We start from the raw sequence: 13604 nt of genomic DNA on the forward strand, positions 1-13604 counted from the left end.
CTGTCATTTTAGGGAACTTGGAGAGTGTCCAATCTCTGAGGGAAAATAAAAGATAGCCTGGCTATAAAGAGATCAGGGGGGAAATGGTTCTCTCAAAAGGTTTTGCAAGCAGGGAGGTGGCATTTAATATTTTTCTCAGATGGAAAAATCTAAAATGGACAAATAGCTATTAGTTGTGTGGCCAAAGCTAAGGGCACAGTAAGCGACATGTCTTCCGGGAAGGGACCCGTGTACTTCTTAGAGCTCTTGTCTTCTAGATATTCTGGCCCAGCACGTTCTCCTCTTTTGGACGTCTTTCTATCATGTCTCTACATTTTTGTAGCCTCTCAGCATACACACACACACAAACAAACAGTGATGCTGGCAACTTATTTATATTTTGTGACATCGTCACCAGGCCCATAAATCTAGTTGAATCCTATGGGGATAGCCTTTCTACATGTATTTTGGTTAGGATAGTTTCTAAAATGCAGGTTGAGAAATTTTTAATGACATTTTATCAAACAAACTTTGGAAAGTTTTCAGTGTCACTGAGTACAGAGTATCCCAAAAATTTAGAGGTCTGTAATCTCCTTAAAATTTCTGACTATGCTTCTAAAAATGATTTAAATGCTTGCTAAAATTCTTTGACTATAATAGATATTTAATGGGTGCCATATGTATTGCAGTTTATAGGTTTATGGATGAGAAAGTTTTTAAAGGAAGACTGAACATTTTCATTAGAACACAGAATAAATTTAAAACTGTATTTTTAACTGGTAATCTTTTTTTTTTTAACTTAGGGTCGTGTTTCATTAACACCTGAGAAAGAAGTGTTTGCTCATCAGCATGAGGAGATGAAAAAATTAGAAGACATTGTTAACAAAATAAGACCAAGTGTTCTTATAGGTAATAAACGATCTGTATATCACTTCATCAAAGTTTGCAGTTTCATTTGATATTTATGTCTTGTCTATATGCCTATGTATGCACACATACATAGTATGCACATGCATACGTGCGCCCAGATACTGGATATGCATATATTTTAGAGAAATTGGTTAAAATATTATGATCTTTATCCATAAGAACAAATACAATAATTCTCACAGTTTTGGAAAGTAGGTAGGGTTACAGAGATTCTTGAATTGTACTGTAAGTGATGTGTGAATAACATATGACCTCAAATATATTTACATGTAATAAATAGCTTCTTGGGTGAGCAGTACATTGGCCTAGAGGCGAAGATGCTTTGCCTCACACTTAGGAGGTTGAGAGTTCAATCCTACGCAGCGACAGATGTCTCTCTATCTGCTGGGAACTCCGCATAGGCATCAGGATGGGCATCTGGCCCATAAATGCTCAGTTCCAATCAGTTGTCCTGACTCCACCCTGATAAAAGGGATTCACAGGGTCATAATCGTATGCAAATAGTCTAAAACATACAATTTTTTCTAGACCCATTTCTATAGTGAAAGATAAGATACAGTATTTTGTATCCCATGCTATATAATGCTCAGTGTTGAATATAAAAAGGATATATTTCTTTGGGTGTTGTATTAATTTTATTTATTTATTTATTTATTTGAATTTATATCCTGCTCTTCTCCGAAGACTCAGGGCGGCTTACACTATGTCAAGCAATAGTCTTCATTCTATTTGTATATTTATATACAAAGTCAACTTATTGCCCCCAACAATCTGGGTCCTCATTTTACCTACCTTATAAAGGATGGAAGGCTGAGTCAACCTTGGGCCTGGTGGGACTTGAACCTGCAGTAATTGCAAGCAGCTGCTGTTAATAACAGACTGTCTTAGCAGTCTGCGCCACTCAAGGACTCAAGGACCTACCAGTGCTCCCATAAGCAAGAAAAAATTGATCAAATATCATATGATTAATTGCTTAAAATCTTTGCTTGAAGAATTGGGAATAAATAAGTTAGCTCATGTTTCCCCAAGATTTTCCTTCTCCAATCTCAGCGACAGCCATGTATGGTATATTATTAGATACTACTCAGGAAAAAGACTTGTTATTGTTGGAGCAAGAACAAATAATATTTTAACAAATCTAGTCATAAAGCATCAGTGAGATTGTTTTCTAATTTATTTTGCTATGACTATGAGTGATTGTCATTGTACTGTTTGTTTTTTAAAAACAAAATTCACATTAAGTAGTAAAAAAAAGTAAGACAATAACTTTTGGTAAGATCAGTTTAAAATTATGGGGAGCTTTGAACTTCAGTTTCTGTAAGAGTTCTAAGTTGCCAGAGCAAGGGGGAAAAAAGATTATATGTTCAAGCTGGTGATACAGCTAAGGCTACAAAGCTCTTTGGGTCTGTAGCATTTGTGTATTAAATTTATTGCACCTTTATTTAATTTTTGTCAAAGGCAATGTCCTGATGTGAACTTTTTAAAAATGCTGTTATTCTTTTTTCATTTTATTTGAGCATTGATACAGTTGTTCAATTAAGAGTTTATGCAAAGAAACCAAGATTCAAACTCTCCTCCTTTTATTTTTCATTTTTCATTATCTTAGGATAGATATATGCAAATATTTCATGAATTGATTTAAGAAACCTTTTCAAACATATTGTTCTGAAAAATGAATTCTAAATTTCAGAACACATTATTATTTTATAACAACGAACCAGATATCATATTCAACAACACATTAACAACACATTTAATAATTGGACTCATGAGGCAACTTCAATAGATAAGAGTAAAGGGATAGTTCTTGGAGAGTAAAAGTTTGGATAATTGTTCAGTTGAAAGTTGTCATTTGCTTCTTCTCTGAAATCATGTTTCTTATATAAACATATTACAATATATTTATAAAGCAGATTGATAAAAATATCTCTATGTGCATTGGAAAATGTTTCTTCAAGGTAACTCCAAAAGGTAAAAATGTGGGCCAAAGAAAGTTATCAGAATATCAGAATAGTTATAGAAGAGCAATCTCATCAGATATTTGCAATTTGATTTCAAGTTTGTCTTTTATTTCCATTAAAAGAGAAGGAAAAAATGCTGGATGTCTTTAAAAAAAACAAAACAGCAATCAAGATTAAATAGCAAAGTTATCTGGATTGTTCATGAAATTTTCCTAATGAAACAAGTGCATAGGACATTAAAATCTTGTCTGAAAATGGCCAAAATTGTAACCATTTCCAATTCTGAAGTTTGCTCTCAACATGATCCATTAGAAACTTTCCTTGCATCACTTTACTTGAAATGAAAAAGGTATAGGACAAAGTAGTTTAAGAGCCAACATTCCTATGAAAATACTTCCAATAATGTCAGGAATATTTCAGAATACTTTATTCATGAGAGAAAAAAATGTGCTTTTTGTTTGGGGAAAAAAAATCACCCTTCCTTACCCTAAGAACTTCTATACTTCTCAGTGGGAGGTTTTTATTACTATATTCAGTGAAACATCTTAGTGAAAATAAAGAAATGCATTGGGCAATTACGGAGTGTGCCTTTCACTAGAGGGCTATGATATTTGTTCAAGAATAAACTGGCATACTATTTTAGATTTTATACTCTCACAAAAACATTTCCAGTTACAGAAAACATGGTGCTAAAAAAATGCCTATATCAAAGTTGTCTCATTTACTTTAACAGCCAGTAATTCTGGGAGTTTAAGTCCATATATCCTAAAGTTGCTAACATTGAGAAACACTGCACTATGGCAACACCTAACCCAGTGATGGCTAGCCTTTTTGTCGTCGCATGCCAAAAGTGCACACTGCAATACACGTGTGCCCCCGTGCCCCCCGCGCATGTACACACAACCCTCCTGTGGTCCCCGCCCACCCGCGCATGTACATGTGATCCCCACCCCCAATGCAGGCATGCACCTCCCCTGCAGCCCATTTTTGGTCCCAGGAGGCTGCAGACAGGCGGGGGGGTGCCACACCCACCACACTTCCCCCACCCCTGCACATGTGCGTGTGACCCCAGGCCACCCTTGCATGTGCGGCAGAGACCCGAAAATCAGCTGGTCAGCAGGAGGTGCGTGCACATGAGGGGTGGAGCTGAGTTGGGCGACGGCTTGTGTGCCCACAGAGAGGGCTCTGCGTGCTACCTGTGGCACATGTGCCATAGGTTCACCATCATGGACCTAACTTATATTATTTATTTTCCAGTCTCCTTTGACACCACAATAAACATATAGTGGTGAGGGCGAAGATGGTAATGATGCTATATGTAGTAATGTAACTAATTTAAAATGGCACTTCTGTCTGTCTTATTATTTTTTTCTTTTTAAAAAGGGGAGCAGAAATATAATTAAATGAAATTGTATTTCAATACATCTGCAGAATATTCTTTGAGAGTGATGGATAAATATTGTTCATTCTGACATTCTGTTATATCTTTGTCTGGCATAGGAGTTGCTGCAATTGCTGGTGCTTTTACAAAAAATATTATCAAGAATATGGCTTCCTTCAACAAACGGCCAATAATTTTTGCACTCAGTAACCCAACTAGCAAAGCAGAATGCTCTGCTGAAGATTGCTATTTCCTAACCGAGGTATTGGGGTGGGGTGGGGAAGAATTATATTTAAACTGATTATACTTTTTGTTGGCACATTATTAGTGTATATATTCCTACAATTGTCTCTCTGTGTGTATTTATTTTGGCAGTTTTCAGACTTATTTTGAGGGTGTTTTTAGCAATATTTCTCCATAATTTTAGGTCAATTTCACTTAAACTAGCCTTTCAGTAAAATTTTATGGCCAATATTTCAATTAATAGGATTTCATGTATATTCAGGAACTAGTAGTATATTTCTTGCCTAATATCTGTCATTGGAGAGAGAAATAAAAAGTTGCAACCATTTTAATCATTCAGGGACATGCTTAAGTTGCAGTCTGGCACGCTGCAAAGCTCCTCAAAATTGCTGTACTACAACAATTGCCTTTCACTGTAAAATTTCGAGTTCAGATTTGTAACATAAAGAGTGCTGGTATGTAAAAAAATGGAAGTAATTAATTACATTTTACTAGGAATTAAATGGAAGTAATTAGTTACATTTTACTAGGGATTCAGAAAGCATTTTGGTGTTCAGAACAGCTGTTTGGATGACCCATACCTGAATCAAAATGCATTTGTCCATGCAGGGAAGGAAACACAAATGTTTGAGCAGAATGAGAATGTCCCTCACTCGGAAATCGATGACAACTAGGAGGGAAGAGGGAAATTACTGGAGGATGATGATGACAACGAGGAGGAGAAGAGGGAAATTACTGGAGAGGTGTCAGTTGGAGGAGTGAGCTAGGCTGGTAGAATATGTGATTTTAGAGGATTGAGAGCAGGGCTGCAGGAAGGCTTGGGGGAAGACCAGGGGTGGGAGGACTTCTAGAACATTCTCAGTGAGAGGAGAAGTGGAGTGAGAGGAGAGATGGAGTGACTGTACTGGGAAGATGGGGGTTAGGTAGCCAGAGCTATGTAGCTACTAAAGTAGCTACCATGCTACTTTGGGACATGGGTAGTGGCTGAGGGGAAGGAAAGATGGAGATAGTGGTCGTAAGTTGAGAACTAGCTATATATGTGTAAATACATACAAAATGTAGCATGTTCTTTTTGCTTACTGAAAAGTAAGCATAAGGATGCAATATAGGAATGGAGGAGTAATGCAAATATTTTTTAAAGCAGATGAAATATGGTTCCGACTGGAAGACCTAAAGATACATCAAAGTTATTACTCTTCCATTAAAACATGTAAAACAAGCTTTAATTAAACAGAGCAAGTCTCCTTTTTTTAAAAAATGAAGATGACAATTTTATGTTCATTCACACAGAAATAATTGATTTTAGTGGAATTTCTCAATAAACCTATATTATAAATCATATTATAAAATTTAAGGTAAGATTCTGGGCTTGTTCCAGGATGTGGAGTATCACATTCACCAAATGAAATGTTCATGTGTTTTTCTCAGGTAACTGTGCAGCAAATGACTCAAATAGATTTTTTGGACTTGTGTTTCATTTTTGCACCATTTGTAACAATAGTTATGAACAAGAACAGCTTTAGAAAGGTATAAGGGCATCATATCAAACAGAGACGACAAGATTCAAAAGAGTTGTATAGAAGATTGAATTTCACCAGAAGCTTGTCACATAGACTTTCTGTGGTATAGAGACATTCAACATACGTACACACATGCATAGGTAGAATGACCATAACATTCAGCACAGTTGATTGTGGATGAAGAGAATTTGGAAAAGTTCTCCCAGATATTTTTTTAAGGAGAAAGAATTAAAAACTATGAAATGTAGAAAACTCATTATTGTTATCTAAAGTTAGAGAGATGTGGACATTATAGTAAAATTATAGAAAGGTTTCAAACTAATCTAAAACTTGCCAAGGTATCCAGAAGAAACCACATAGATGTTATAGATCTATAACATCAAATAATAGATCTTTTTCTTTTCTTGAAGTTTCCAATATGATCACTTTATAAAAGCACTGTTATCTACACAAACATTTCAATGTATGTCCATCCTTTTCCATTAAATAACACTTCGCAATATTATTTTTGTTTCTATTCAGGGACGAGGCATTTTTGCAAGTGGAAGCCCTTTTGATCCAGTTACTCTTCCAGATGGACGCATATTTTATCCTGGACAAGGGAACAACGCCTATGTATTTCCCGGAATTGCCCTAGGCGTTGTTTCATGTGGAGTGAGAAACATACGTGATGACATTTTTCTCCTTACTGCAGAGGTATTAATTATTCCTTGTATATATAAATGGGAATGCAGTTTGCCCCCCCTTACCAACTTCCTTGTTTGGTGACCCTTCTAAGTTATGACAGTTGGAAAAAAAAAAAGCTTTGCATTTAAGGCTGCTGCAGTGTCCCATGGTCACGTGTTCATCATTTGGATGACCTGGCATGCCTTTACAACTGTCGCAGTGTCCTATGGTCACGTGATCACCATTTGTGAGCTTCATAATTTTGTTTCCAACAAGTAGAATTAATGGAGAAAGCAAAAGTGAAATTCCAAGTTGCAGTCACACACGATCTTGTTCATTTATAACAATATGCAGTCCAATGGTAACAGGTTTCCTAGCAGAAAACATCACTTCTGGCAAATATGTATTGTAAACATTTTTCTGGTTTCTTCCTTGCCCGTGGTTCTTTTTCTCCCTAAGGTATTGATTAATACCACTATAAATATATACCACTTTCTTTATATCAAATTAATATAGTTATTGCATACTTTTGCTTATATATGTTTTTTTGCTTATATATATGTTGTTGTTTTATGTCAATGTTTGCGTATACTGTTGTGACAAAATAAAATAAAAAAAATTATAGAGATTGCATCTTTAAAATGAGTTTGAAAAGTGGTTCTTATTTTGCTTGTTTCTGTTTGTAACTAAGAAATGTGAATACATTTATTTTTTGATTAGGTTGTCAGTGGAGAAGTCTATGGGGATATTTGTACAGGGACTATGGAAAATCTGAACAAAAATCTAGGGTTCCTATATTGTACAGTATTATAAAGGTAAAGGTTTCCCCTTGCCAGTCGTATCTGACCCTAAGGGGCAATGCTCATCTCCATTTCTTAGCCGAGGGAGCCAGCATTTTCCAAAGACATTTTTGTGGTCATGTGGCCAACATGACTGTATGCCGAGGTACATGGACCACTCTTACCTTCCCACCAAAGTGGTACCTATTCATCTACTCACACAAACTGGTATGTGGGCAGAAGCTGGGGCAAGGTGCTCATCCCATCACATAGTGCTTGGGTCTTGAACCCAGGCTGTCAACTTTCCAGCTAACAATCTCAGTGTCTTCAACCATTAAGCCATCACCCCCATGTATAGAATTATAAATCTTATAAATTGTTAAAGCTCTCCAGTTAAAGTTGGCAACAGAAACACTCTAGTCATTGTAAGCAAAGAGTCTTGTTTTCAGGTGTTCTTATTTTCATGCCAAATAAAGTAGAGTTTGGAAATGAAACACTTAAGTCCAGAAGGCTATAATGCCTAATTATAGGCAGTTTCACTGTGATGACAAGCATCATTCTTCTGTGCCTCACCAAGCAGAATTATGTTTGACCACTTTAAGCTAATGAAATATTATTGTAACTCAAGTCTAAATTGCAAGGCCTCCTGGTTTAAAAAAACTTGGATCTGCTTAAAGAAAACTTACTCAGCTGCATCCAGTTTGAAGTCTGTGCTGCTTTTTCTTAACAACTTCAGCTCCCCCTTGTGGATTCCAAAATATAAAAATATTAATTTTGATAACATTTATTCAGCAATTTCCAGCTTTTAGATTTAAAAAAAGATGATAATTTTTGTACACTGTTAAGAGAAAATAAATTAATTTTTTATGGGCTAGTACATGGCACCCCTGCCATATATCAAAAACATTTCGGAAGCTGTAGAACGCAGCTTCCAAGATCTGCAAGTGGGCAGAGCCCAGAGGTTACCATATGAGGACAAGTTATGCATTGTAAAGATCGCTTTGAGATGGGAGACACTTCTCTATTGGATCTATTGGATTCCCTGCATGGATTGCCTCTGTGGCTATGTAGGACAGATAAGGAGGAAGCTAACCACCAGATTGCACGAACACAAGTGAGAGGTCAGATAAGGAGACCCAAACTCATTGGTAGCCTCACAGTATAATGAACAAGGACATGCATTCAATTTTGCAGCTATTAAGATTGTTGGACGAGCAGGCACAAAAACAGCCAGGGAAATGATTGAAACCTTGAAATTGGACCCCTCCTCAGTCAATAGGAATGCTGATTTACCACCAGCTTATCAAGTACTTAGGAGGGGAGGGCTTGGCAGTACAAGTAGCCAACAGCCAACGACTTACTAGCTAGCCATCAACACCCCAATCAACATCTAAAAAGCCACATACAATAGACACTGTATAAATACCACACGGACTAAGCCAGGGGTCTTCTAACTTCTTAAAGTCCACACTTCTTAAAGTGGCCAACTTTGGAGATCCCTACTCCCAAGCTAAACTAATAAAACAACATCCTAGAAGAAGGCAATGGCAAATCACTTCTGTATTATGCCAAGAATATTACATGGATATGAAGTTAAAGCCACCAGGAATCAAATTCAAATTGGAGAGTTTGTTTTCAAAGTCAAGGATGTCATTGTTTTCTTTTTTTTATTCTTTTCTACATGCCTGAAATTATTTGTTAGGTCTGACGATTGTATGCAGTTGATGAAAAGAAAGAGGGATTTTTGAGGTGCAAAAAGAGCTAAAGTTGCTTGAATTCTGCTTTCCTTGCTCTACATTGAATTCTGGACTACAGTGTATATCTGTATGAAAGGAAAAAAGAATAAAGCTCTTTAAGATGATCTTTGAATAATTGGTTTTCAAAGTCATTTCCATGATTTATGCTACCCTGTTTTCCCCAAAATTAGACATCCCCTGATAATAAGCCCAATAAGCCCAATAGTCGGGCTTTTGAGCACATGGCAATAAGGCCAAGCGCTTATTTCAGGGTTCAGAAAAATATAAGACAGGGTCTTATTTTCAGGGAAACACGGTAGTATATTCTGGGTTTGGTAGCAAACACCTGTAGAAGCAGTTTTAAAATTAATGTAATGAATAATGTAATGTAATATAATATAATAAAATAAAAAAATAAAGGATCAGAACATTGGATCTGAAAAAAGTAGGCAAACTGGCAGGTATCAGAGATGATGCTACTGCCATTTAAAAACCCCTTATACCGTATTTTTCGGACTATAAGACGCACCTGACTATAAATCTAAATTTAGAAGAGAGGGAAAAAAAGTTTTTGGCCTCCCTTTTTTCGGCCCTTTTCCAGGCTTTTTTTGGCCTGTTTCTGGGGCTTTTTTTGACCTGCTTTCAAGGCTTTTTGAAGCCCATTTTTGAGGCTTTTTTGGCTCATTTTCGGGCTTTTTTTGGCACATTTTTGAGGCTCTTTTGGGGCTTTTTTTGAGGATTTTTTGGTCCATTTTCGAGGCTTTTTGGTCCATTTTTGAGTAGGATTGAGTAAACCGTTTTCCTCTGGTAGGATGTATATTCTCCACACCCTTTTTTTTTTCCTTAGAAACAACTTCCATGGCTGTGGATGACCATCCAGTCAATGAAGTCCCTTTTTTGGCCCATTTTGGGGGCTTTTTTTGGCACATTTTTGAGGCTTTTGGGCCATTTTTGAGGCTTTTTTTGGCCCGTTTTTTCGGGCCAAATAAAGCCCTGAAAATGGGCTGAAAAAAGCCTCAAAAACAGGCCAGAAAAAGCTGAAACAATGGGCCGAAAAAATGCCCCAAAACAGGGCATCTGGAGGCCAAAAAATGGCTGGCGGGTGAGCAGGGCTTCGGCAATATTCAGTCTATAAGATGCACAGACATTTTCGCCTCCTTTTGGGAGACAAAAAGTATGTCTTATAGTCCGAAAAATACAGTATGTTCATTTCTGATTTTTTTTATTTAAGGCAAGTTTTTCTTCTTTAAACAAAGGTATTAGCAGTACATGCCTCTAATATATATATAATTTTTCTTCCTAGGTTATATGTCAACAGGTATCAAAGAAGCATTTAGATGAGGGCCGTTTATATCCACCTTTAGTTGCAATTCAAGATGTCTCTCTTAAAATTGCTGTGAAAGTAAGTTCATTCTTTACTGACTAATCATATTTATTATGTGTCAGCCCTTCAAGATAAGGTTATGAATTCTAATTACTTTCATTATAAGGTTACGTTAGCATAAACTTGCAGGTATGACTGTACCTTTTCCCTCTCTGCTTTTATGTTCAAGAATTCTAGGGAGGATCAAGTCTGAGATGCTTTCTCAAATTACATTCCTGCTTTGAACTCTCATTTTTTTAATCTGGTGTTGTCTTGATGGTGACTCTTCTTTTTGTTATTCTCATAGCCCATTACTCTGCGATTCGAAAATAAGTTGTTAGTATTTTTCTCAGTTTCAGTGACAAAATGTATACACTAAATAATTTTAGTCAAATAATTGTAGCACAAAATTGTAGCAAACCAAACCTACATTGTGCTATTGTTTGACATAGTTCCTGCTGAAACTACTTTGATGTGAATCCATTCTCCTCTGCTGATTTTTAAGGTTGGTCTAAATCTGGCTTCTAACATCCACTTTGGAAAAAGTGGATGTTACCTTACCCTTGCCTTGTCCTCTTCTTCTTCTCCTTTCTTTGAGGATTTCTGGTAGTAGAATGTATATTCTCCACCACCCTTTTTTTCTTAGAAACAACTTTCATGGCGGTGGATGACCAAGTGAATTCAAACTGACTTTCCCTAGTCACACTTTCTAACATCAGTATTACAAAGGCATGCAAGTTTTATCCAACAGGACAAATAACAGTGTTAAAAGGGGTCAGTAAAATGCAGTACAGATCTAATTCAGTTGGAACATAAACAAATTTTGACAAAATGACAAAATTAGTAGACCAGAGGAATGCTGTCGATATAATTTACTTGGACTTCAGTAAAGCATTTGATAAAGTAGACCATAACCTACTACTAGATAAAGTAGAAAAATGTGGGTTAGACAGCACCACCACCAGATGGATTCATAACTGGCTGACCAACCGCACTCAACGTGTAGTCCTCAACGGAACTACATCCACATGGAGGGAAGTATGCAGTGGAGTACCCCAAGGCTCTGTTTTAGGCCCAGTACTCTTCAACATCTTCATCAATGACTTGGACGAGGGGATAGATGGGGAACTCATCAAATTTGCAGATGACACCAAGCTGGCAGGAATAGCCAACACTCCAGAAGATAGGCTCAAGTTACAGAAAGATCTTGACAGACTTGAACATTGGGCGCTATCTAACAAAATGAAATTCAACAGTGAAAAAGTAAGGTTCTACATTTAGGCCAAAAAAAACAAAATGCACCAGTACCGTATATGTGGTACCTTGCTCAATAGTAATACCTGTGAGAGGGATCTTGGAGTCCTAGTGGATAACCATTTAGATATGAGCCAGCAGTGTGCAGCAGCTGTTAAAAAGCCAACACAGTTCTGGGCTGCATAAACAGAGGATAGAATCAAGATCACGTGAAGTGTTAGTGCCACTTTATAATGCCTTGGTAAGGCCACACTTGGAATATTGCATCCAGTTTTGGTCGCCACGATATAAAAAAGATGTTGAGACTCTAGAAAGAGTGCAGAGAAGAGCAACAAAGATGATTAGGGGACTGGAGGATAAAACATATGAAGAACGGTTGCAGGAACTGGGTATGTCTAGTTTAACAAAAAGAAGGACTAGGGGAGACATGATAGCTGTGTTCCAATATCTCAGGGGCTGCCACAAAGAAGAGGGAGTCGGGCTGTTCCCCAAAGCACCTGAGGGTAGAACAAGAAGCAATGGGTGGAAACTGATCAAAGAAAGAAGCAACTTAGAACTAAGGAGAAATTTCCTGACAGTTAGAACAATTAATAAGTGGAACGACTTGCCTTCAGAAGTTGTGAATGCTCCAACACTGGAAATTTTTAAGAAAATGTTGGATAACCATCTGACTGAGATGGTGTAGGGTTTCCTGCCTGGGCAGGGGGTTGGACTAGAAGGCCTCCAAGGTCCCTTCCAACTCTGATGTTATGTTATGTTATGTTAAATGGAGATTCAGCTACAAATCTTTGGCTTCTGGTACAGTTTGCTTAACTGTATCATCCTTGGGCCTTATTCATTTTTCATTTTCTACAAGCCTGCCAATTCTTTTATTCTGGTAATAATTTTAAAGCTGGTTGTCATATTTAATCCTCTTCAACTTGATAATGCAGACATTTTCAATATTTAAAGCAAATTTATTGTCAAAGAATTTTTTTGAAATCCTGGCAAACTTATGTTAGTTTACTATGTTTTTAACCAGTGAGAAAAATGGTACAATAGAGTGTATTATATAATACAAAATATTTTTTCATTCTTAAAATTAATGTTAAAATAGAATATAATTGATAGCATGATTATATTTCACCAATATATCATCTGACATGAAATAGGAAACAACATATTTGGGATTCTAACACTGAATTTCATCCCCTCAATATTTCAAAAATATTTTGAACTGAATGTGATTACTACCTTGTGAAGAACTGAATTAAAAATTGGAAGTGATAGTAGAAAATCTCCATCTGTGCATTTAATCCAATATATTTGTTCTTCTTCCCAAAATTCATATCTGTATTTAGTTATTGTGAAAAGCACAACAAAAAACAATAAAATGTTGTTATTTGAGTCTGTAGGGTTAATAGGGTTAAAGTTTTCCCTAAGGAATTTTATCAGATCTCTTTAAATTCATTTAAATGAAATACATTGAATTTCAAAGGCTTTCCAGAATAATTTTGCAAATGCATTCTGTCCTGTAATTCCTAGAGAGCTTTTATAGAGCTTAGGATCCGAGTGGAGAAGTCCGAAGACTTTGACTCTGTATGTAAACATAATACAAATAGTCCCAAAGATGCTTTTTCAAGAGGCAACTGGTCTTTCTGATTTTTCTTTGAAGATGTTTCAACTTCTCATCCAAGAAGCTACTTTAGCTCTTGACCTGGAAGGATGACTGAGAATCTCCATAGACATAATACAAGCAGCCTCATTTAGTGACTCTTTCATTTAACACCAGTTAGACTGAAAAAATAACTTT

General features: G+C 36.5%; 1 protein-coding gene across 1 annotated transcript in view; it reads left to right on the forward strand.

The window, feature by feature from the left end:
• The window catches only part of ME1 (malic enzyme 1), a 127274-nt gene that overhangs the window by 111178 nt on the left and 2492 nt on the right, over positions 1-13604 (forward strand). Inside the window, exons 10-13 of the mRNA XM_058175780.1 lie at positions 783-888; positions 4371-4513; positions 6537-6710; positions 10499-10597. Coding sequence (XP_058031763.1) covers positions 783-888; positions 4371-4513; positions 6537-6710; positions 10499-10597 — 522 coding nt within the window. The remainder of the gene's footprint in view (positions 1-782; positions 889-4370; positions 4514-6536; positions 6711-10498; positions 10598-13604) is intronic.

Source organism: Ahaetulla prasina, chromosome 1 (assembly GCF_028640845.1).
Source record: "Ahaetulla prasina isolate Xishuangbanna chromosome 1, ASM2864084v1, whole genome shotgun sequence".
NCBI lineage: Eukaryota > Metazoa > Chordata > Lepidosauria > Squamata > Colubridae > Ahaetulla > Ahaetulla prasina.